The 26,952-nt window shown below is 44.4% G+C and overlaps 1 protein-coding gene across 4 annotated transcripts in view; it reads right to left on the bottom strand.

Moving 5' to 3' along the window:
• LOC115127145 (kelch-like protein 4) overlaps positions 1-26,952 on the bottom strand; it is a 95,090-nt gene that overhangs the window by 16,961 nt on the left and 51,177 nt on the right. For 3 of the 4 annotated variants that reach the window (XM_065018302.1, XM_065018303.1, XM_065018300.1), the window contains 4 exons: positions 26,569-26,712; positions 5,781-5,917; positions 4,191-4,387; positions 5-217 (listed from right to left, as the gene is read on the bottom strand). In XM_065018302.1, coding sequence (XP_064874374.1) covers positions 5-217; positions 4,191-4,387; positions 5,781-5,917; positions 26,569-26,712 — 691 coding nt within the window. The remainder of the gene's footprint in view (positions 1-4; positions 218-4,190; positions 4,388-5,780; positions 5,918-26,568; positions 26,713-26,952) is intronic. The other variant, XM_065018301.1, reaches the window with a different exon arrangement.

Here is a 26,952-nt window from a genome sequence, read left to right as displayed (position 1 = left end):
CCACCTGTGGAGGTAGAAGAGGCAGGCGGATGTAGGCCAGGAGAACCCCAAGGTCCTGCTGGCGATGCTCAACGTCGAACCGCACCCACGTCATCAGAGCCTGGAAGATGGTCTCCTCATCTGGTACGTTTATGTCGTCACTGGCCAAGAGTTTGACGATCTCAGCAGTAGGAAGCAGGAGAAACTCCTGGTTCTGAATCACCTCTATGAAGTGCTCCTGAAACAGGGATGTGACAGGGAGGAGGACTTACTGGAAATTGGGAAAATACTGCAACCCAACCTTACAGATGACGGTCGTGAAAAACGCTGGACTCGTTTCCATCTGAACGTTTGGGTAACAAAATACTGCAACCCAACCTTACAGATGACAGTCGTGAAAAACGCTGGACTCGTTTCCATCTGAACGTTTGGGTAACAAAATACTGCAACCCAACCTTACAGATGACGGTCGTGAAAAACGCTGGACTCGTTTCCATCTGAACGTTTGGGTAACAAAATACTTACATCCAATGTTCAGGTGCTGCCTGGATAGAAAATACAATGAATAAATGAAATGACTTATTGAATGTAGAAGGCAGTCATTCCTTGAGTAAATAAGTCCGTTAGGTCGATAAATCGGTTTCGTGGATCTAGTGTAAACGTCTTACCAGTAGATGCTTTAACTGTGTTGTTTACAACAACAAATACATTTTCTATATATTGAAATCGGGAGTATAATTCTACATTCTCGGAGAACAGTATTAAGAAACGGCCTGAGCTGTCTGTCTCAATATACAGTCAATACGGAGCCTCGTTTGTTTCTCGGTTGATTGATTCTCCGTATTTTACTGACACAGGAAGGAATTGGTGGATAAATCGGTGCGGTGAACTTATTTAAACCTAATGAACAGCTCATTTTAACATCAATGTTGCTAACATGGACCAACATGACAGCCAAGCCACAGAGGGGAAGGGAAAGAGGGATACTGGGTCAGTTGTACACCTGAATGCATTCAACTGAAATGTGTCTTCCACATTTACCACAGACTAATCGTGTTGCCAGATCTCTGTGCTAGTCGAGAACATAGTGACAACACACTGCCAGAAATGTCATTCATAAAAATCATTGCATAGCAAGTGATTAACTGTGGTCTTAAACTTAGTCTGTATGAGGTCAAACACACAGTAACAGTCACATTGGGGCTAGTTTAGAAAATAGAGAGTATGTTCAATCTGGAGCTCGCTATACATCTTTATATAGATTCAACTTCCATTTGTTGGCCATCATCCCGTGCAATACGTGTATATATATATATATATATATATATATATACAGTATTGGTTTGTGTGATTGCCTCTACGAGCCTTTTCAAGGACTCTCTCTGGATAATATCATTATAGAGATGATTCTATTTTAAATCCCCTTTATGCTGCTCTGTAATGTTCAACATAACAGGGAACCCTGAGCTGCTATTTATTGCAACGGCAAGAATACACATTTTGACACATTTAACATTTGCTTTGGGGCAAGTGCCTAGCAATTATGGGGAAAAAAACAAGCATGCTATTGATCATTAATCCGTTACAAATTATAGTTGGCTCACAGAATCTATCATGAGTCTTGGTTTAGGATCTCAGCAGTGATAAGCCTAATGAAATGAGTCTCTTTCATCGATCTGTTCTGGTAATTCAGAAGGAGGAGATCGTACTTCCTACACACTGTAGGGACATCTATACCGATGTTGTTTGACATTGGTATAGATTCATTATTTGTAATTACCATCAGCCAGAATGCTGACAACAAATTGAACACGTGAATTACGCTACACTGCAGACTCTTCGATTCCCAGACATTTCAAAACAAAGGGTGACTCAGAAATGGCACCCTGATTCCCTATATAGTGCACTACTTTTTGACCATTTCAGACCCACCCATTCATTATACAAGAAGACAAAGCTGCAGTAAGTAACTGTTTGAGAAACAAGAGCAAAAGTTGTGTGAAGAAACACAATTACATGAGAAGATGAAGAGGTTTGTGGCGAGAAAAAAACCCACATCATAATTCAAAATGTGCATGAGATGCTTTGGTTTGTTAAGTTTGTTAAGTTTGAAACAGAAATGCTAGCATGAATAAAAGTGGACTAGTCTGAACTGGTCGTTTTTTTAAAGTAGACTAATTCTGGGAGTAGCCTACTGAAATCTAGCATGAGGACTTTAACAACAAGGCTAAAAGACAGCAGGGCAAGGTTTAGGACACTTACAGGAGACAAAACAACAGGGCTAAAAGACAGCAGGGCAAGGTTTAGGACACTTACAGGAGACAAAACAACAGGGCTAAAAGACAGCAGGGCAAGGTTTAGGACACTTACAGGAGACAAAACAACAGGGCTAAAAGACAGCAGGGCAAGGTTTAGGACACTTACAGGAGACAAAACAACAGGGCTAAAAGACAGCAGGGCAAGGTTTAGGACACTTACAGGAGACAAAACAACAGGGCTAAAAGACAGCAGGGCAAGGTTTAGGACACTTACAGGAGACAAAACAACAGGGCTAAAAGACAGCAGGGCAAGGTTTAGGACACTTACAGGATAAAACACAACAGGGCTAAAAGATAGCAGGGCAAGGTTTAGGACACTTACAGGAGACAAAACAACAGGGCTAAAAGACAGGGCAAGGTTTAGGACACTTACAGGAGACAAAACAACAGGGGTAAAAGACAGCAGGGCAAGGTTTAGGACACTTACAGGATAAAAAACAACAGGGCTAAAAGACAGCAGGGCAAGGTTTAGGACACTTACAGGATAAAAAACAACAGGGCTAAAAGACAGCAGGGCAAGGTTTAGGACACTTACAGGAGACAAAACAACAGGGCTAAAAGACAGCAGGGCAAGGTTTAGGACACTTACAGGAGACAAAACAACAGGGCTAAAAGACAGCAGGGCAAGGTTTAGGACACTTACAGGATAAAAAACAACAGGGCTAAAAGACAGCAGGGCAAGGTTTAGGACACTTACAGGAGAAAAAATGACACTTCCCTCACAAAGGAACAGGATGCTAGAAAACATAGAACATCCGTCCAGCGTAAACTAGCGACAAAAATATCCTTATCAAAATAACAAGCTGTTGATTCAGAACCCAGAGGACAGTGGTACAGGAAGCTCTGTGTCTCTCCGTCTGTGTACCAAATGACGCCCTATTCCCTATGTAGTGCACTATGGGCTCGGGTCAAAGGTAGTGCACTATCTAGTAAATAAGGTACCATTTGGGACGCTTCCTCCATGTTCTTTATTGGTGGGATTGAACAGGAAGCGGACGTGCTAGTGTTGTGATTAGATGAACCTCACTGTTCTGGACAGAGCTCTATTTAAACAGAGCCTAGCAGATGTCTTTCAGGAGATAACGGAGATAACAGCTATCTCCATTAAGTTGTTTACTCCGTCAGCCGGGGGACGGCCGGGGACATTATCTAGCAAATACGGCATCTTCTTGATCCCATAGAAAATGTGTGAAATAAATAACTCGGCTGTATTTTTCAAAATCCAACCTACCTCTCAAAATGTTAGATGATATGTCTCAAAATATAGCTAACCTTGACCAAACGTTTTTTAAATAAAATCCTAAAGTTTAAATGGATATTTGCATTTTAGCTAAGCATTCAATGGTCATCCAACCCTAACAATGTGATGTAGACCTAACTGTCACGTTCTGACCTTAGTTCTTTTGTTATGTCGTTGTTTTAGTATTGGTCAGGGCGTGAGTTGGGTGGGTAGTCTATGTTCCTTTTTCTATAATTTGGGATTTCTGTGTTTGGCCTGGTATGGTTCTCAATCAGAGGCAGCTGTCAATCGTTGTCTCTGATTGAGACCATACTTAGGTAGGCTGGTTGTCTCTGATTGAGAACCATATTTAGGTAGCCTGGTTTCACCTTTGAGTTGTGGGTGATTATTTTCTGTTCTGTGTTTTGTTTCACCGTTCAGGACTGTTCGTTTTGTCGTTTTATTGTTTTTGTTCAAGTGTTCAGTATTCGTATAAATACAATATGGACACCTACCACGCTGCGCATTGGTCCACCGATCCTTCCTACTACTCCTCTTCGTCAGAAGAGGAAGACGAAAACCCTTACACTAACGCAACCTCCAAAAGGAAAATATTAAAATATGCAAATAGCAACAGACTTGTTTAGGCTGTGTAAACCTGGTTAGATTCCTACCATAGTGTAGTTGTGGGCCACGTTGAGCAGATCCATGCATCCCTGGGCGTCAGCGAAGGAGCGTATCCCCAGGCAGTTAGATGGGTGGAGTTGTTTCATGAGGAAGTTACAGCAGACCTCGATGACTTGTGAGAGCTGCAGAAGGCAGGCTGCAGACAATAAACTCTCTATGGTCTCCTCCTTCAATTCAAGGACACCTGCAACATTAAACAAGATATGTTGTCACAGAGAACAATGGAAGTAGAGCGTATTATTAGCTCCCAAAACATCACCAGGCCTGGGGCACAGGGGAGGAAATAACTAAAAACATCACCAGGCCTGGGGCACAGGGAGATATCACTTACTAACAACATCACCAGGCCTGGGGCACAGGGGAGGAAATAACTAAAAACATCACCAGGCCTGGGGCACAGGGGAGGAAATAACTAAAAACATCACCAGGCCTGGGGCACAGGGGAGGAAATAACTAAAAACATCACCAGGCCTGGGGCACAGGGGAGGAAATAACTAAAAACATCACCAGGCCTGGGGCACAGGGGAGGAAATAACTAAAAACATCACCAGGCCTGGGGCACAGGGGAGGAAATAACTAAAAACATCACCAGGCCTGGGGCACAGGGAGATATCACTTACTAACAACATCACCAGGCCTGGGGCACAGGGGAGGAAATAACTAAAAACATCACCAGGCCTGGGGCACAGGGGAGGAAATAACTAAAAACATCACCAGGCCTGGGGCACAGGGGGATATCACTTACTAAAAACATCACCAGGCCTGGGGCACAGGGGGATACAATTACTAAAAACATCACCAGGCCTGGGGCACAGGGGGATATCACTTACTAAAAACATCACCAGGCCTGGGGCACAGGGGACACAATTACTAACAACATCACCAGGCCTGGGGCACAGGGGGATAAATGTACTAAAAACATCACCAGGCCTGGGGCACAGGGGGATAAATGTACTAAAAACATCACCAGGCCTGGGGCACAGGGGATAAATGTACTAAAAACATCACCAGGCCTGGGGCACAGGGGATAAATGTACTAAAAACATCACCAGGCCTGGGGCACAGGGGATACAATTACTAAAAACATCACCAGGCCTGGGGCACAGGGGATACAATTACTAAAAACATCACCAGGCCTGGGGCACAGGGGATACAATTACTAAAAACATCACCAGACCTGGGGCACAGGGGGATAAATGTACTAAAAACATCACCAGGCCTGGGGCACAGGGGATAAATGTACTAAAAACATCACCAGGCCTGGGGCACAGGGGATACAATTACTAAAAACATCACCAGGCCTGGGGCACAGGGGATACAATTACTAAAAACATCACCAGGCCTGGGCACAGGGGATACAATTACTAAAAACATCACCAGGCCTGGGGCACAGGGGATAAATGTACTACAAACATCACCAGGCCTGGGCACAGGGGAATACATTTACTAAAAACAAAGTAGTGCACTACATAGGACATAGGGTGCCATTCCGGATACGGTCCCTGGTCAAAAGTAGTGCACTACATAGGAAATAGGGTGCCATTTAGATACATAAATGAGTGTTGCGGAGTACTCACCAGTGTAGGCAAAGTGGACCAGAGATCTCAAAGCTTCTGGATCCACCCCCTCCATCTTGATCTCCTCCTGTTTGGCCTCTCTCACATCGCTGGTGAACATGGCAGCAAAGTAGTCAGATACTGCACTGAGGACCAATCTGTATGGGACAACATCAACAGGGTAGTGGTGAGAGACTGCACTAAGAACCAGTCTGTATAGGACAACATCAACAAGGTAGTAGTCAGATACTGCACTAAGGACCAGTCTGTATAGGACAACATCAACAAGGTAGTAGTCAGATACTGCACTAAGGACCAGTCTGTATAGGACAACATCAACAAGGTAGTAGTCAGATACTGCACTAAGAACCAGTCTGTATAGGACAACATCAACAAGGTAGTAGTCAGAGACTGCACTAAGGACCAGTCTGTATAGGACAGCAACAACCAAGTAGTAGTCAGATACTGCACTAAGGACCAGTCTGTATAGGACAACATCAACCAAGTAGTGGTCAGATACTGCACTAAGGACCAGTCTGTATAGGACAACAACAACCAAGTAGTAGTCAGAGACTGCACTAAGGACCAGTCTGTATAGGACAACATCAACAAGGTAGTAGTCAGATACTGCACTAAGAACCAGTCTGTATAGGACAACAACAACCAAGTAGTGGTCAGATACTGCACTAAGAACCAGTCTGTATAGGACAACAACAACCAAGTAGTGGTCAGATACTGCACTAAGAACCAGTCTGTATAGGACAACAACAACCAAGTAGTGGTCAGATACTGCACTAAGGACCAGTCTGTATAGGACAACAACAACCAAGTAGTGGTCAGATACTGCACTAAGAACCAGTCTGTATAGGACAACATGAACAAGGTAGTAGTCAGATACTGCACTAAGGACCAGTCTGTATAGGACAACAACAACCAAGTAGTGGTCAGATACTGCACTAAGAACCAGTCTGTATAGGACAACAACAACCAAGTAGTGGTCAGATACTGCACTAAGAACCAGTCTGTATAGGACAACATCAACAAGGTAGTAGTCAGATACTGCACTAAGAACCAGTCTGTATAGGACAACATCAACAAGGTAGTAGTCAGATACTGCACTAAGAACCAGTCTGTATAGGACAACAACAACCAAGTAGTGGTCAGATACTGCACTAAGGACCAGTCTGTATAGGACAACAACAACCAAGTAGTGGTCAGATACTGCACTAAGGACCAGTCTGTATAGGACAACAACAACCAAGTAGTGGTCAGATACTGCACTAAGGACCAGTCTGTATAGGACAACAACAACCAAGTAGTAGTCAGATACTGCACTAAGAACCAGTCTGTATAGGACAACAACAACCAAGTAGTGGTCAGATACTGCACTAAGAACCAGTCTGTATAGGACAACATCAACCAAGTAGTGGTCAGATACTGCACTAAGAACCAGTCTGTATAGGACAACATCAACCAAGTAGTGGTCAGATACTGCACTAAGAACCAGTCTGTATAGGACAACATCAACCAAGTAGTGGTCAGATACTGCACTAAGAACCAGTCTGTATAGGACAACAACAACCAAGTAGTGGTCAGATACTGCACTAAGAACCAGTCTGTATAGGACAACAACAACCAAGTAGTGGTCAGATACTGCACTAAGGACCAGTCTGTATAGGACAACAACAACCAAGTAGTGGTCAGATACTGCACTAAGAACCAGTCTGTATAGGACAGCAACAACCAAGTAGTGGTCAGATACTGCACTAAGAACCAGTCTGTATAGGACAACAACAACCAAGTAGTGGTCAGATACTGCACTAAGAACCAGTCTGTATAGGACAACAACAACCAAGTAGTGGTCAGATACTGCACTAAGGACCAGTCTGTATAGGACAACAACAACCAAGTAGTGGTCAGATACTGCACTAAGGACCAGTCTGTATAGGACAACAACAACCAAGTAGTGGTCAGATACTGCACTAAGGACCAGTCTGTATAGGACAACAACAACCAAGTAGTAGTCAGATACTGCACTAAGAACCAGTCTGTAGACAACCAGTCTGTATACTGCACTAAGGACAGTCAACATCAACCAAGTAGTGGTCAGATACTGCACTAAGAACCAGTCTGTATAGGACAACATCAACCAAGTAGTGGTCAGATACTGCACTAAGAACCAGTCTGTATAGGACAACATCAACCAAGTAGTGGTCAGATACTGCACTAAGAACCAGTCTGTATAGGACAACAACAACCAAGTAGTGGTCAGATACTGCACTAAGAACCAGTCTGTATAGGACAACAACAACCAAGTAGTGGTCAGATACTGCACTAAGGACCAGTCTGTATAGGACAACAACAACCAAGTAGTGGTCAGATACTGCACTAAGAACCAGTCTGTATAGGACAGCAACAACCAAGTAGTGGTCAGATACTGCACTAAGAACCAGTCTGTATAGGACAACAACAACCAAGTAGTGGTCAGATACTGCACTAAGAACCAGTCTGTATAGGACAACATCAACCAAGTAGTGGTCAGATACTGCACTAAGGACCAGTCTGTATAGGACAACAACAACCAAGTAGTGGTCAGATACTGCACTAAGAACCAGTCTGTATAGGACAACATCAACCAAGTAGTGGTCAGATACTGCACTAAGGACCAGTCTGTATAGGACAACAACAACCAAGTAGTGGTCAGATACTGCACTAAGGACCAGTCTGTATAGGACAACAACAACCAAGTAGTGGTCAGATACTGCACTAAGAACCAGTCTGTATAGGACAGCAACAACCAAGTAGTGGTCAGATACTGCACTAAGAACCAGTCTGTATAGGACAACAACAACCAAGTAGTGGTCAGATACTGCACTAAGGACCAGTCTGTATAGGACAACAACAACCAAGTAGTGGTCAGATACTGCACTAACCAGTCTGTACAACAACAACCAAGTAGTGGTCAGATACTGCACTAAGGACCAGTCTGTATAGGACAACAACAACCAAGTAGTAGTCAGATACTGCACTAAGGACCAGTCTGTATAGGACAACATCAACCAAGTAGTGGTCAGATACTGCACTAAGAACCAGTCTGTATAGGACAGCAACAACCAAGTAGTAGTCAGATACTGCACTAAGGACCAGTCTGTATAGGACAACAACAACCAAGTAGTAGTCAGATACTGCACTAAGAACCAGTCTGTATAGGACAACAACAACCAAGTAGTGGTCAGATACTGCACTAAGAACCAGTCTGTATAGGACAACAACAACCAAGTAGTGGTCAGATACTGCACTAAGAACCAGTCTGTATAGGACAACAACAACCAAGTAGTGGTCAGATACTGCACTAAGAACCAGTCTGTATAGGACAACAACAACCAAGTAGTGGTCAGATACTGCACTAAGAACCAGTCTGTATAGGACAACAACAACCAAGTAGTGGTCAGATACTGCACTAAGGACCAGTCTGTATAGGACAACATCAACAAGGTAGTGGTCAGATACTGCACTAAGAACCAGTCTGTATAGGACAACAACAACCAAGTAGTGGTCAGATACTGCACTAAGAACCAGTCTGTATAGGACAACAACAACCAAGTAGTGGTCAGATACTGCACTAAGAACCAGTCTGTATAGGACAACAACAACCAAGTAGTGGTCAGATACTGCACTAAGGACCAGTCTGTATAGGACAACATCAACCAAGTAGTGGTCAGATACTGCACTAAGAACCAGTCTGTATAGGACAACAACAACCAAGTAGTGGTCAGATACTGCACTAAGAACCAGTCTGTATAGGACAACAACAACCAAGTAGTGGTCAGATACTGCACTAAGAACCAGTCTGTATAGGACAACAACAACCAAGTAGTGGTCAGATACTGCACTAAGGACCAGTCTGTATAGGACAACAACAACCAAGTAGTGGTCAGATACTGCACTAAGGACCAGTCTGTATAGGACAACATCAACCAAGTAGTGGTCAGATACTGCACTAAGAACCAGTCTGTATAGGACAACAACAACCAAGTAGTGGTCAGATACTGCACTAAGGACCAGTCTGTATAGGACAACATCAACCAAGTAGTGGTCAGATACTGCACTAAGAACCAGTCTGTATAGGACAACATCAACCAAGTAGTGGTCAGATACTGCACTAAGAACCAGTCTGTATAGGACAACAACAACCAAGTAGTGGTCAGATACTGCACTAAGAACCAGTCTGTATAGGACAACATCAACCAAGTAGTAGTCAGAGACTGCACTAAGAACCAGTCTGTATAGGACAACATCAACCAAGTAGTGGTCAGATACTGCACTAAGGACCAGTCTGTATAGGACAACAACAACCAAGTAGTGGTCAGATACTGCACTAAGAACCAGTCTGTATAGGACAACAACAACCAAGTAGTGGTCAGATACTGCACTAAGGACCAGTCTGTATAGGACAGCAACAACCAAGTAGTAGTCAGATACTGCACTAAGGACCAGTCTGTATAGGACAACATCAACCAAGTAGTGGTCAGATACTGCACTAAGAACCAGTCTGTATAGGACAGCAACAACCAAGTAGTAGTCAGATACTGCACTAAGGACCAGTCTGTATAGGACAGCAACAACCAAGTAGTAGTCAGATACTGCACTAAGGACCAGTCTGTATAGGACAACATCAACCAAGTAGTGGTCAGATACTGCACTAAGAACCAGTCTGTATAGGACAACAACAACCAAGTAGTGGTCAGAGACTGCACTAAGAACCAGTCTGTATAGGACAACAACAACCAAGTAGTGGTCAGATACTGCACTAAGAACCAGTCTGTATAGGACAACAACAACCAAGTAGTGGTCAGATACTGCACTAAGAACCAGTCTGTATAGGACAACAACAACCAAGTAGTGGTCAGATACTGCACTAAGGACCAGTCTGTATAGGACAACATCAACAAGGTAGTGGTCAGATACTGCACTAAGAACCAGTCTGTATAGGACAACAACAACCAAGTAGTGGTCAGATACTGCACTAAGAACCAGTCTGTATAGGACAACAACAACCAAGTAGTGGTCAGATACTGCACTAAGAACCAGTCTGTATAGGACAACAACAACCAAGTAGTGGTCAGATACTGCACTAAGGACCAGTCTGTATAGGACAACATCAACCAAGTAGTGGTCAGATACTGCACTAAGAACCAGTCTGTATAGGACAACAACAACCAAGTAGTGGTCAGATACTGCACTAAGAACCAGTCTGTATAGGACAACAACAACCAAGTAGTGGTCAGATACTGCACTAAGAACCAGTCTGTATAGGACAACAACAACCAAGTAGTGGTCAGATACTGCACTAAGGACCAGTCTGTATAGGACAACAACAACCAAGTAGTGGTCAGATACTGCACTAAGGACCAGTCTGTATAGGACAACATCAACCAAGTAGTGGTCAGATACTGCACTAAGAACCAGTCTGTATAGGACAACAACAACCAAGTAGTGGTCAGATACTGCACTAAGGACCAGTCTGTATAGGACAACATCAACCAAGTAGTGGTCAGATACTGCACTAAGAACCAGTCTGTATAGGACAACAACAACCAAGTAGTGGTCAGATACTGCACTAAGAACCAGTCTGTATAGGACAACAACAACCAAGTAGTGGTCAGATACTGCACTAAGGACCAGTCTGTATAGGACAACAACCAAGTAGTGGTCAGATACTGCACTAAGAACCAGTCTGTATAGGACAACAACAACCAAGTAGTGGTCAGATACTGCACTAAGAACCAGTCTGTATAGGACAACAACAACCAAGTAGTGGTCAGATACTGCACTAAGAACCAGTCTGTATAGGACAGCAACAACCAAGTAGTGGTCAGATACTGCACTAAGAACCAGTCTGTATAGGACAACATCAACCAAGTAGTGGTCAGATACTGCACTAAGAACCAGTCTGTATAGGACAACATCAACCAAGTAGTGGTCAGATACTGCACTAAGGACCAGTCTGTATAGGACAACAACAACCAAGTAGTGGTCAGATACTGCACTAAGAACCAGTCTGTATAGGACAACAACAACCAAGTAGTGGTCAGATACTGCACTAAGAACCAGTCTGTATAGGACAACAACAACCAAGTAGTGGTCAGATACTGCACTAAGGACCAGTCTGTATAGGACAACAACAACCAAGTAGTGGTCAGATACTGCACTAAGGACCAGTCTGTATAGGACAACAACAACCAAGTAGTGGTCAGATACTGCACTAAGAACCAGTCTGTATAGGACAACATCAACCAAGTAGTGGTCAGATACTGCACTAAGGACCAGTCTGTATAGGACAACATCAACCAAGTAGTGGTCAGATACTGCACTAAGAACCAGTCTGTATAGGACAACATCAACCAAGTAGTGGTCAGATACTGCACTAAGAACCAGTCTGTATAGGACAACAACAACCAAGTAGTGGTCAGATACTGCACTAAGGACCAGTCTGTATAGGACAACAACCAAGTAGTGGTCAGATACTGCACTAAGAACCAGTCTGTATAGGACAACAACAACCAAGTAGTGGTCAGAGACTGCACTAAGAACCAGTCTGTATAGGACAACAACAACCAAGTAGTGGTCAGATACTGCACTAAGAACCAGTCTGTATAGGACAGCAACAACCAAGTAGTGGTCAGATACTGCACTAAGAACCAGTCTGTATAGGACAACAACAACCAAGTAGTGGTCAGATACTGCACTAAGAACCAGTCTGTATAGGACAGCAACAACCAAGTAGTGGTCAGATACTGCACTAAGAACCAGTCTGTATAGGACAACATCAACCAAGTAGTAGTCAGAGACTGCACTAAGAACCAGTCTGTATAGGACAACATCAACCAAGTAGTGGTCAGATACTGCACTAAGGACCAGTCTGTATAGGACAACATCAACCAAGTAGTAGTCAGATACTGCACTAAGAACCAGTCTGTATAGGACAACATCAACAAGGTAGTGGTCAGATACTGCACTAAGAACCAGTCTGTATAGGACAACATCAACCAAGTAGTGGTCAGATACTGCACTAAGAACCAGTCTGTATAGGACAACAACAACCAAGTAGTGGTCAGATACTGCACTAAGGACCAGTCTGTATAGGACAGCAACAACCAAGTAGTAGTCAGATACTGCACTAAGGACCAGTCTGTATAGGACAACATCAACCAAGTAGTGGTCAGATACTGCACTAAGAACCAGTCTGTATAGGACAGCAACAACCAAGTAGTAGTCAGATACTGCACTAAGGACCAGTCTGTATAGGACAACAACAACCAAGTAGTAGTCAGATACTGCACTAAGAACCAGTCTGTATAGGACAACAACAACCAAGTAGTGGTCAGATACTGCACTAAGAACCAGTCTGTATAGGACAACAACAACCAAGTAGTGGTCAGATACTGCACTAAGAACCAGTCTGTATAGGACAACAACAACCAAGTAGTGGTCAGATACTGCACTAAGAACCAGTCTGTATAGGACAACAACAACCAAGTAGTGGTCAGATACTGCACTAAGAACCAGTCTGTATAGGACAACAACAACCAAGTAGTGGTCAGATACTGCACTAAGGACCAGTCTGTATAGGACAACATCAACAAGGTAGTGGTCAGATACTGCACTAAGAACCAGTCTGTATAGGACAACAACAACCAAGTAGTGGTCAGATACTGCACTAAGAACCAGTCTGTATAGGACAACAACAACCAAGTAGTGGTCAGATACTGCACTAAGAACCAGTCTGTATAGGACAACAACAACCAAGTAGTGGTCAGATACTGCACTAAGGACCAGTCTGTATAGGACAACATCAACCAAGTAGTGGTCAGATACTGCACTAAGAACCAGTCTGTATAGGACAACAACAACCAAGTAGTGGTCAGATACTGCACTAAGAACCAGTCTGTATAGGACAACAACAACCAAGTAGTGGTCAGATACTGCACTAAGGACCAGTCTGTATAGGACAACAACAACCAAGTAGTGGTCAGATACTGCACTAAGGACCAGTCTGTATAGGACAACATCAACCAAGTAGTGGTCAGATACTGCACTAAGAACCAGTCTGTATAGGACAACAACAACCAAGTAGTGGTCAGATACTGCACTAAGAACCAGTCTGTATAGGACAACAACAACCAAGTAGTGGTCAGATACTGCACTAAGGACCAGTCTGTATAGGACAACAACCAAGTAGTGGTCAGATACTGCACTAAGAACCAGTCTGTATAGGACAACAACAACCAAGTAGTGGTCAGAGACTGCACTAAGAACCAGTCTGTATAGGACAACAACAACCAAGTAGTGGTCAGATACTGCACTAAGAACCAGTCTGTATAGGACAGCAACAACCAAGTAGTGGTCAGATACTGCACTAAGAACCAGTCTGTATAGGACAACAACAACCAAGTAGTGGTCAGATACTGCACTAAGAACCAGTCTGTATAGGACAGCAACAACCAAGTAGTGGTCAGATACTGCACTAAGAACCAGTCTGTATAGGACAACATCAACCAAGTAGTCTGAGACTACTAAGAACCAGTCTGTATAGGACAACATCAACCAAGTAGTGGTCAGATACTGCACTAAGGACCAGTCTGTATAGGACAACATCAACCAAGTAGTAGTCAGATACTGCACTAAGAACCAGTCTGTATAGGACAACATCAACAAGGTAGTGGTCAGATACTGCACTAAGAACCAGTCTGTATAGGACAACATCAACCAAGTAGTGGTCAGATACTGCACTAAGAACCAGTCTGTATAGGACAGCAACAACCAAGTAGTAGTCAGATACTGCACTAAGGACCAGTCTGTATAGGACAACAACAACCAAGTAGTAGTCAGATACTGCACTAAGAACCAGTCTGTATAGGACAACAACAACCAAGTAGTGGTCAGATACTGCACTAAGGACCAGTCTGTATAGGACAGCAACAACCAAGTAGTAGTCAGATACTGCACTAAGGACCAGTCTGTATAGGACAACATCAACCAAGTAGTGGTCAGATACTGCACTAAGAACCAGTCTGTATAGGACAGCAACAACCAAGTAGTGGTCAGATACTGCACTAAGGACCAGTCTGTATAGGACAGCAACAACCAAGTAGTAGTCAGATACTGCACTAAGGACCAGTCTGTATAGGACAACATCAACCAAGTAGTGGTCAGATACTGCACTAAGAACCAGTCTGTATAGGACAACAACAACCAAGTAGTGGTCAGAGACTGCACTAAGAACCAGTCTGTATAGGACAACAACAACCAAGTAGTGGTCAGATACTGCACTAAGAACCAGTCTGTATAGGACAACAACAACCAAGTAGTGGTCAGATACTGCACTAAGAACCAGTCTGTATAGGACAACAACAACCAAGTAGTGGTCAGATACTGCACTAAGGACCAGTCTGTATAGGACAACATCAACAAGGTAGTGGTCAGATACTGCACTAAGAACCAGTCTGTATAGGACAACAACAACCAAGTAGTGGTCAGATACTGCACTAAGAACCAGTCTGTATAGGACAACAACAACCAAGTAGTGGTCAGATACTGCACTAAGAACCAGTCTGTATAGGACAACAACAACCAAGTAGTGGTCAGATACTGCACTAAGGACCAGTCTGTATAGGACAACATCAACCAAGTAGTGGTCAGATACTGCACTAAGAACCAGTCTGTATAGGACAACAACAACCAAGTAGTGGTCAGATACTGCACTAAGAACCAGTCTGTATAGGACAACAACAACCAAGTAGTGGTCAGATACTGCACTAAGAACCAGTCTGTATAGGACAACAACAACCAAGTAGTGGTCAGATACTGCACTAAGGACCAGTCTGTATAGGACAACAACAACCAAGTAGTGGTCAGATACTGCACTAAGGACCAGTCTGTATAGGACAACATCAACCAAGTAGTGGTCAGATACTGCACTAAGAACCAGTCTGTATAGGACAACATCAACCAAGTAGTGGTCAGATACTGCACTAAGGACCAGTCTGTATAGGACAACAACAACCAAGTAGTGGTCAGATACTGCACTAAGAACCAGTCTGTATAGGACAACATCAACCAAGTAGTGGTCAGATACTGCACTAAGAACCAGTCTGTATAGGACAACAACAACCAAGTAGTGGTCAGATACTGCACTAAGGACCAGTCTGTATAGGACAACAACCAAGTAGTGGTCAGATACTGCACTAAGAACCAGTCTGTATAGGACAACAACAACCAAGTAGTGGTCAGAGACTGCACTAAGAACCAGTCTGTATAGGACAACAACAACCAAGTAGTGGTCAGATACTGCACTAAGAACCAGTCTGTATAGGACAGCAACAACCAAGTAGTGGTCAGATACTGCACTAAGAACCAGTCTGTATAGGACAACATCAACCAAGTAGTAGTCAGAGACTGCACTAAGAACCAGTCTGTATAGGACAACATCAACCAAGTAGTGGTCAGATACTGCACTAAGGACCAGTCTGTATAGGACAACAACAACCAAGTAGTGGTCAGATACTGCACTAAGAACCAGTCTGTATAGGACAACAACAACCAAGTAGTGGTCAGATACTGCACTAAGAACCAGTCTGTATAGGACAACAACAACCAAGTAGTGGTCAGATACTGCACTAAGGACCAGTCTGTATAGGACAACAACAACCAAGTAGTGGTCAGATACTGCACTAAGGACCAGTCTGTATAGGACAACATCAACCAAGTAGTGGTCAGATACTGCACTAAGAACCAGTCTGTATAGGACAATATCAACCAAGTAGTGGTCAGATACTGCACTAAGGACCAGTCTGTATAGGACAACATCAACCAAGTAGTGGTCAGATACTGCACTAAGAACCAGTCTGTATAGGACAACATCAACCAAGTAGTGGTCAGATACTGCACTAAGAACCAGTCTGTATAGGACAACAACAACCAAGTAGTGGTCAGATACTGCACTAAGGACCAGTCTGTATAGGACAACAACCAAGTAGTGGTCAGATACTGCACTAAGAACCAGTCTGTATAGGACAACAACAACCAAGTAGTGGTCAGAGACTGCACTAAGAACCAGTCTGTATAGGACAACAACAACCAAGTAGTGGTCAGATACTGCACTAAGAACCAGTCTGTATAGGACAGCAACAACCAAGTAGTGGTCAGATACTGCACTAAGAACCAGTCTGTATAGGACAACAACAACCAAGTAGTGGTCAGATACTGCACTAAGAACCAGTCTGTATAGGACAGCAACAACCAAGTAGTGGTCAGATACTGCACTAAGAACCAGTCTGTATAGGACAACATCAACCAAGTAGTAGTCAGAGACTGCACTAAGAACCAGTCTGTATAGGACAACATCAACCAAGTAGTGGTCAGATACTGCACTAAGGACCAGTCTGTATAGGACAACATCAACCAAGTAGTAGTCAGATACTGCACTAAGAACCAGTCTGTATAGGACAACAACAACCAAGTAGTGGTCAGATACTGCACTAAGGACCAGTCTGTATAGGACAACATCAACCAAGTAGTGGTCAGATACTGCACTAAGAACCAGTCTGTATAGGACAACATCAACCAAGTAGTGGTCAGATACTGCACTAAGAACCAGTCTGTATAGGACAACATCAACCAAGTAGTGGTCAGATACTGCACTAAGAACCAGTCTGTATACGACAACAACAACCAAGTAGTGGTCAGATACTGCACTAAGAACCAGTCTGTATAGGACAACAACAACCAAGTAGTGGTCAGAGACTGCACTAAGAACCAGTCTGTATAGGACAACATCAACCAAGTAGTGGTCAGATACTGCACTAAGGACCAGTCTGTATAGGACAACAACAACCAAGTAGTGGTCAGATAGTCTGGTCAGATACTGCACTAAGAACCAGTCTGTATAGGACAACAACAACCAAGTAGTGGTCAGAGACTGCACTAAGAACCAGTCTGTATAGGACAACATCAACCAAGTAGTGGTCAGATACTGCACTAAGGACCAGTCTGTACAACAACCAAGTAGTGGTCAGATACTGCACTAAGAACCAGTCTGTATAGGACAACAACAACAAGTAGTGGTCAGATACTGCACTAAGAACCAGTCTGTATAGGACAACAACAACCAAGTAGTGGTCAGATACTGCACTAAGAACCAGTCTGTATAGGACAACAACAACCAAGTAGTGGTCAGATACTGCACTAAGAACCAGTCTGTATAGGACAACAACAACCAAGTAGTGGTCAGATACTGCACTAAGAACCAGTCTGTATAGGACAACAACAACCAAGTAGTGGTCAGATACTGCACTAAGAACCAGTCTGTATAGGACAACAACAACCAAGTAGTGGTCAGATACTGCACTAAGAACCAGTCTGTATAGGACAACAACAACCAAGTAGTGGTCAGATACTGCACTAAGAACCAGTCTGTATAGGACAACAACAACCAAGTAGTGGTCAGATACTGCACTAAGAACCAGTCTGTATAGGACAACAACAACCAAGTAGTGGTCAGATACTGCACTAAGAACCAGTCTGTATAGGACAACAACAACCAAGTAGTGGTCAGATACTGCACTAAGAACCAGTCTGTATAGGACAACAACAACCAAGTAGTGGTCAGATACTGCACTAAGAACCAGTCTGTATAGGACAACAACAACCAAGTAGTAGTCAGAGACTGCACTAGTCTGCACACAGCAGCAAACATCAAATAAATCAGAGGGCCCGTCACAAATGGTACGCTATTCCCTGTTTAGTGCACTACTCTCTGGTCAAAAGTAGTGCATTACAGTATATAACTGTAGAGGGAATAGGGTGCCATTTGGGGGCAACAGTCACTGCACTGAGGATCAGTCTGCACACACAACACAACCAACAGCCTTGTATTAACGTTTTCATATGCATTGATTATCTGTTACATAATGGCATGCTGATAGAGATGTGAGGGAACTGTGAGGGAGCTGAGAGGGAGCTGTGAGGGAGATGTGGCGGAGCTGAGAGGGAGCTGAGAGGGAGCTGTGAGGGAGCTGAGAGGGAGACGTAGCGGAGCTGAGAGGGAGCTGAGAGGGAGCTGTGAGGGAGCTGAGAGGGAGATGTGGCGGAGCTGAGAGGGAGACGTAGCGGAGCTGAGAGGGAGCTGTGAGGGAGCTGAGAGGGAGATGTGGCGGAGCTGAGAAGGAGCTGAGAGGGAACTGAGAGGGAGCTGTGAGGGAGCTGAGAAGGAGCTGAGAGGGAACTGAGAGGGAGCTGAGAGGGAGATGTGGCGGAGCTGAGAGGAAGATGTGAGGGAGCTGAGAGGGAGCTGTGAGGGAGCTGAGAAGGAGCTGAGAGGGAGCTGTGAGGGAGCTGAGAAGGAGCTGAGAGGAAGCTGAGAGGGAAATGTGAGGGAACTGAGAGGGAATTGTGATGGAGCTGAGAGGAAGATGTGAGGGAGCTGAGAGGGAGCTGTGAGAGAGCTGAGAGGGAGATGTGAGGGAGCTGTGAGGGAGCTGAGAAGGAGCTGAGAGGAAGCTGAGAGGGAAATGTGAGGGTACTGAGCGAGAACTGTGATGGAGCTGAGAGGGAGATGTGAGGGAGCTGAGAGTGAGCTGTGAGAGAGCTGAGAGGGAGATGTGACGGAGCTGAGAGGCTGTCCTGGTGTACAAAAGCTAATTCGACCAGGAATGTAACCAAATGCTCTGATTTTGAGTTGCAAGTTTAACTGTTATACTATGGCCTATATTTACTATCCAAATGCTGTTCCATGACAGACATACAGTATACCAGGTGGTATATCAGACAGACAGTATACCAGGTGGTATATCAGACAGACAGTATACCAGGTGGTATATCAGACAGACAGTATACCAGAGGATATGTCAGACAGACAGTATACCAGCGGTATATCAGCGAATAGCACAGCCTGTTTGAACAATTTTGGTGCCATGTTTTCAAATATAGCCCACCTCAGCTCAGTGATTTTTAATTAAGAAGATGGTGCCGACAGACATGGCAGCTCTGCATCTAGCTCCTAAGCAACTTAGTTTTTTTTTTTGTCATTTCTTACATTATTAGCCCAGAACATTTTTTGTGTAATTATTACATACAGATGGCGGTAACTCACCAGCATTACCACTAGAAATACGACTTTCCCGAAATGGATCGTTTGTTTGTAACCCCTAGGGCAATTTAACTTATCCCAGAGGCTGCACACCATCCAATATTTTACTCACTAATGTTCAGTCCCTGGGCAATAAAGTAAACGAGCTCAGGGCGAGGATCTCCTTCCAGAGCGACATCAGGGAATGTAACATACGCTGTTTCTCGGAATCACATCTTTCTTCGGATATACTGTCCCCGTCCATACAGCCAGTTGGGCTCAGTACATCACACAGACAGGAATAAAGAACTCTCTGGGACGAAGACAGGCGGTGGTGTATGTTTCATGAGTAACTACTCATGGTGTGATTGTGATAACGTATAGTGGGGCGGCAGGTAGACAGGTGGTTGGAGCGTTGGGCCAGTAACCGAAAGGTTGATGGATCAAATCCCCAAGCTGACAAGGTACAAATCTGCCGTTCTGAAGTGTATAGGGGATGTTGTTCCCACTGTGAATATTAAAACCTACCCAAACCAAAACCGTGAACTGATAAACTGAAAGTGTGAACCACCGCGGTGGAAACCACGGTGACTGGGAAAATGGTTGAATACAAACAGTGCAATTATTCCTTCCATATCGCAATGAAACAGGCAAAACGTCAGACAAAGTGGAGTTGCAATTTAATGACTCAGACACAAGACGTATGTGGCAGGGTCTACAGACAATCACAGACACAAGACGTATGTGGCAAGGTCTATAGACAATCACAGACACAAGACGTATGTGGCAGGGTCTATAGACAATCACAGACACAAGACGTATGTGGCAGGGTCTACAGACAATCACAGACACAAGACGTATGTGGCAAGGTCTATAGACAATCACAGACACAAGACGTATGTGGCAGGGTCTATAGACAATCACAGACACAAGACGTATGTGGCAGGGTCTACAGACAATCACAGACACAAGACGAAAGTGGCAGGGTCTATAGACAATCACAGACACAAGACGTATGTGGCAGGGTCTATAGACAATCACAGACACAAGACGTATGTGGCAGGGTCTATAGACAATCACAGACACAAGACGTATGTGGCAGGGTCTATAGACAATCACAGACACAAGACATATGTGGCAGGGTCTATAGACAATCACAGACACAAGACGTATGTGGCAGGGTCTATAGACAATCACAGACACAAGACGTATGTGGCAAGGTCTATAGACAATCACAGACACAAGACGTATGTGGCAGGGTCTATAGACAATCAGTTGACACAAGACGTATGTGGCAGGGTTTATAGACAATCACAGACACAAGACGTATGTGGCAGGGTCTACAGACAATCACGGATTACAAACGGAAAACCAGCCACATCGCGGACACCGACATCTTGCTCTCGTACAAGCTAAATGTCTTCTTCGCCCGCTTTGAGGATAACGGATAACACAGTGCCACCGATGCGGCCCCACTACCAAGGACTGTGTGCTCTCCTTCTCCGTGACATTTAAGCATGTTAACCCTTGGCTCCCGGCCCAGACAGTGTCCCTAGCCGCGTCCTCAGAGCATGCGCAGACCAGCTGGCTGGCGTGTTTACGGACATATTCAATCTCTCCATATCCCAGTCTGCTGTCCCCACTTGCTTCAAGATGTCCACCATTGTTGAAAGCAAAGGTAACTGAATTAAATGACTATCGCCTCGAAGCCCTCACTTCTGTCATCATGAAGTGCTTTGAGAGGCTAGTTAAGGATCATATCACCTCCACCTTACCTGACACCCTAGACTCACTTCAATTTGCATACCACCCCAATAGATCCACAGACGATGCAATCAACATCGCACTGCACACTGTCCTATCCCATCTGGACAAGAGGAATACCTATGTAAGAATACTGTTCATTGACTATAGCTCAGCATTCAGCACCATAGTACCCGCCAAGCTCATCATTAAGCTCGGGACCCTGGGTCTGAACCCCGCCTTGTTCAACTAGGTCCTGGACTTCCTGACGGGCCTCCTCCAGGTGGAGAAGGTAGGAAACAACATCTCCACTACACTGACCCTCAACACTGGGGCCCCACAAAGGTGTGTGCTCAGCCGCCTCCTGTACTCCCTGTTCAACAATGACTGCGTGGTCACGCACGCCTCCAACTCAATCATCAAGTTTGCAGACGACACAACAGTAGCAGGCCTGATTACCAACAATGATGAGACAGCCTACAGGGGGGAGGTGAGGGCCCTGGCAGAGTGGTGCCAGGAAATAACCTTCTCTCAACGTCAACAAAACAAAGGTGCTGATCGTGGACTTCAGGAGACAACAGAGAGAACATGCCCCTATCCACATCGACGGGGCCGCAGTGGAGAAGGTGAAAAGGTTCAATTTCCTCGGCGTCACTGACAATCTGAAATGGTCCACCCACACAAACTTTTCCACATACACTTTTTCGGCCCCTTGAGACCCTCACAAACTTTTACAGAGCATCCTGTCGGGCTGTATCACCGCCTGGTACGGCAACTGTACCACCTGCACTCCAGAGAGCTCTCCACGGTGATGTGTCGGGCAGTCTGCTCAACACATCACCGTGGGCGCACTGCCTGCCCTTCAGGACATCTACAGCACTCAATGTCAGAGGAAAGACAAAAAGATCATCAAGGACATCAACCACCAGAGTCACGACCTGTTCACCCTGGTCTGTTCTAGAAGGCGAGGTCAGTACAGGTGTATCAAAGCAGAGACCGAAAGACTGAAAAACAGCTTCTATCTCAAGGCCATCAGACTGTTAAATATCCATCACTAGCCGGCTGAAATGGCAATTAGATCTTTATGTGTTGTGAATTTTTAGATATTATTATTACTAATATTTATATATTTCTTAATTCCATTATTTTACTGGCTACCACTGCCGCTGCCTTATGTACATAAACACGGAATCGCTGGTCACTTTAATGTTTACATTCTGTTTTACTCATTTTATATGTATATACTACTTTCTACTGTATTTTAGTCAATGCCACTCAGACATTACTCGTCCTAATATTTATAGATTTTTACTTTTAGATTTGTGTGTATTGTTGTGAATTGTTAAATATTACTGGACTGTTGGAGCTAAGAACACAAGCATTTTGCTACACCCACAATAACATCTGCTAAATATGTGTATGTGACCAAAACATTGGGATTTTATTAGATTTTTTAAAAAGGTTGAATGGCTGGCTGACTGGTTGGCTTTCTGGGTATTGATATTGGGACACAGCTCAGTGATTCACAGGTAGAAAGGTAGTCTGTCTGGCTGGCTGGGTGTTTCAGATGGGAAACAGCTCAGTGATTTATATGTAGAATGGCTGGCTGGGTGTTTCAGATGTTTGGGAAACAGCTCAGTGATTTATATGTAGAATGGCTGGCTGGGTGTTTCAGATGTTTGGGAAACAGCTCAGTGATTTATATGTAGAATGGCTGGCTGGGTGTTTCAGATGTTTGGGAAACAGCTCAGTGATTTATATGTAGAATGGCTGGCTGGGTGTTTCAGATGTTTGGGAAACAGCTCAGTGATTTATATGTAGAATGGCTGGCTGGGTGTTTCAGATGGGAAACAGCTCAGTGATTTATATGTAGAATGGCGGGCTGGGTGTTTCAGATGTTTGGGAAACAGCTCAGTGATTTATATGTAGAATGGCTGGCTGGGTGTTTCAGATGATGTTGGGACACAGCTCAGTGATTTATATGTAGAATGGCGGGCTGGGTGGCTGGATGGATGGATGGATGGCTGACCCGGTGTTTCAGATGTTTGGGAAACAGCTCAGTGATTTATATGTAGAATGGCTGACTGGCTGGGTGTTTCAGTGGATGTTCAGCTCAGTGATTTATAGGTTGAATGGCTGACTGGCTGGGTGTTTCAGTGGATGTTCAGCTCAGTGATTTACAGGTTGAATGGCTGACTGCTGGGTGTTTCAGATGTTTGATGTTCAGCTCAGTGATTTATAGGTTGAATGGCTGGCTGGGTGTTTCAGATGTTTGGAAACAGCTCAGTGATTTATATGTAGAATGGCTGGCTGGGTGTTTCAGATGATGTTGGGACACAGCTCAGTGATTTATAGGTAGAATGGCTGACTGGCTGGGTGTTTCAGATGGGATGTTCAGCTCAGTGATTTATAGGTTGAATGGCTGCTGGCTGGGTGTTTCAGATGATGTTGGGACACAGCTCAGTGATTTACAGGTGGGTGATGGATGGATGGACTGGCTGACCCGGTGTTTCAGATGTTTGGGAAACAGCTCAGTGATTTACAGGTTGAATGGCTGACTGGCTGGGTGTTTCAGTGGATGTTCAGCTCAGTGATTTACAGGTTGAATGGCTGACTGGCTGGGTGTTTCAGTGGATGTTCAGCTCAGTGATTTACAGGTTGAATGGCTGACTGGCTGGGTGTTTCAGTGGATGTTCAGCTCAGTGATTTACAGGTTGAATGGCTGACTGGCTGGTGTTTCAGTGGATGTTCAGCTCAGTGATATACAGGTTGAATGGCTGACTGGCTCTGTGTTTCAGTGGATGTTCAGCTCAGTGATTTACATGTTGAATGGCTGACTGGCTGGGTGTTTCAGTGGATGTTCAGCTCAGTGATTTACAGGTTGAATGGCTGACTGGCTGGGTGTTTCAGTGTATGTTCAGCTCAGTGATTTACAGGTTGAATGGCTGACTGGCTGGGTGTTTCAGTGGATGTTCAGCTCAGTGATTTACAGGTTGAATGGCTGACTGGCTCGGTGTTTCAGTGGATGTTGGGAAACAGCTCAGTGATTTACATGTTGAATGGCTGACTGGCTGGGTGTTTCAGTGGATGTTCAGCTCAGTGATTTACAGGTTGAATGGCTGACTGGCTGGGTGTTTCAGTGGATGTTCAGCTCAGTGATTCTCTAACCGCCCCTAACAACCCTTTGTGTTCCCCTTGACTACATCCTATTTAGTTGAAGCAGCATGTGAAAAAAATACAAATGAAAGTATGTCATAAACAACATTTACAATTATTTCTAATAGATAAAAGATTCAAGAGCTCTAATCGTGTTAATGTCTCCGTCTGGTTTGCTTCACAAGTCTGCTAATGTAAGAACTGAAGTGGACAGTAATCAAAATCTGCTAGCACAAGGAAATGAGTTTTCTTTGAAATGTGTTATTAAATGAAACAGATGATATTATGGTCTGTCCTCTACAGAGCAGATAATAAAACTTTTGTAAATGCATGTGTAATGATCGTGTCGTATTGCGCTTTGTACTAAGTGTTTTATGAATGCTTATGTCAAGGAGTCATGACTCGTTTTTTTTCGATTGCCCTGTTGAGGCCATGCAACATGTTTTTCTGTTGTTTTCTTCACCCACACCCATTCAGTTAACAGTCATTCCTGTTTGTGGGGGAGACAGGTAGCCTAGTGGTTAGAGTGTAGGGGCGGCAGGTAGCCTAGTGGTTAGAGTGTAGGGGCGGCAGGTAGCCTAGTGGTTAGAGTGTAGGGGCGGCAGGTAGCCTAGTGGTTAGAGTGTAGGGGCGGCAGGTAGTCTAATGGTTAGAGTGTAGGGGAGACAGGTAGCCTAGTGGTTAGAGTGTAGGGGAGACAGGTAGCCTAGTGGTTAGAGTGTAGGGGAGACAGGTAGCCTAGTGGTTAGAGTGTAGGGGCGGCAGGTAGCCTAGTGGTTAGAGTGTAGGGAGACAGGTAGGGGAGACAGGTAGCCTAGTGGTTAGAGTGTAGGGGAGACAGGTAGCCTAGTGGTTAGAGTGTAGGGGCGGCAGGTAGCCTAGTGGTTAGAGTGTAGGGGAGACAGGTAGCCTAGTGGTTAGAGTGTAGGGGCGGCAGGTAGCCTAGTGGTTAGAGTGTAGGGGAGACAGGTAGCCTAGTGGTTAGAGTGTAGGGGCGGCAGGTAGCCTAGTGGTTAGAGTGTAGGGGCGGCAGGTAGCCTAGTGGTTAGAGTGTAGAGGTGGCAGGTAGCCTAGTGGTTAGAGTGTAGAGGTGGCAGGGTAGCCTAGTGGTTAGAGTGTAGGGGAGACAGGTAGCCTAGTGGTTAGAGTGTAGGGGCGGCAGGTAGCCTAGTGGTTAGAGTGTAGGGGAGACAGGTAGTCTAGTGGTTAGAGTGTAGGGGAGACAGGTAGCCTAGTGGTTAGAGCGTTGGGCCAGTAACCGAAAGGTTACTAGATTGAATCCTTGAGCTGACAAGGTAAAAATCTGTCGTTCTGCCCCTGAACAAGGCAGTTAACCCACTGTTCCCCAGTAGGCCATCATAAATAATAATTTGTTCTTTAACTGACTTGCCTGGTTAAATAAAGGTTAAATAAATAAAAATTCCTCTGGATTTTCTGGACCCTCAAATTGCTATCTGAAGCCCTTCTGAAATAAGAGCAGCCTTGTTTTATTAGATAGTAAAAATTGATTGTACAGATAATCTAAGTCTTGTGTTATCTATGGTGGTAATCAGTGAAAAGATTCCCACAGGTGGCTATCATAATATTATTGATCCAGATTAATCATATAGGCTATGTCCCAAATGGCACCAAATTCCCTATATAGTGCCCTACTTTTAACCAGAGCCTTATGATCCGTGGTCAAAAGTAGTGCACTTTACAGGGAATAAGGGTGTCACTTGGAACAGAGCCAGTATTTCACCAGGTGTAATTACATTTAAGAAGAGCAGCATGCACACTCACCTGTGAGCCGGGATCTTATGATCTCCTGCTATCAAGACAACATCACACAGCTGCTTGTGCTGAAAATAAGTCTCCATCTTGCGAAAGGTCTGTTCCGCATGGTTTGTAGCCTGGAAGAACTCATCTGAGCCGTTGGAGCACATCCTGGAGTAGGAGGAGGAAGAGGAGGAGGGGGGGGGGGAGCAGAAGAAGAAGAAGAAGGATATGTGTAAGTAATCATGGTTATAGCCCTACATGGAAGAAGTTATATGACAACTTATATCAGCATTTTTATGAACCACATATGAACTGTGAATAATATATTATTTTATAAGAGGAACGCAATTCCCATTTGGTAGAACCCCCCCCCATAAACAAAAACTGAGAGACCTACAGTATCACTGT

Source organism: Oncorhynchus nerka, linkage group LG5 (assembly GCF_034236695.1).
Source record: "Oncorhynchus nerka isolate Pitt River linkage group LG5, Oner_Uvic_2.0, whole genome shotgun sequence".
Lineage (NCBI taxonomy): Eukaryota > Metazoa > Chordata > Actinopteri > Salmoniformes > Salmonidae > Oncorhynchus > Oncorhynchus nerka.
This window is presented reverse-complemented; position numbering and strand designations above follow the sequence as displayed.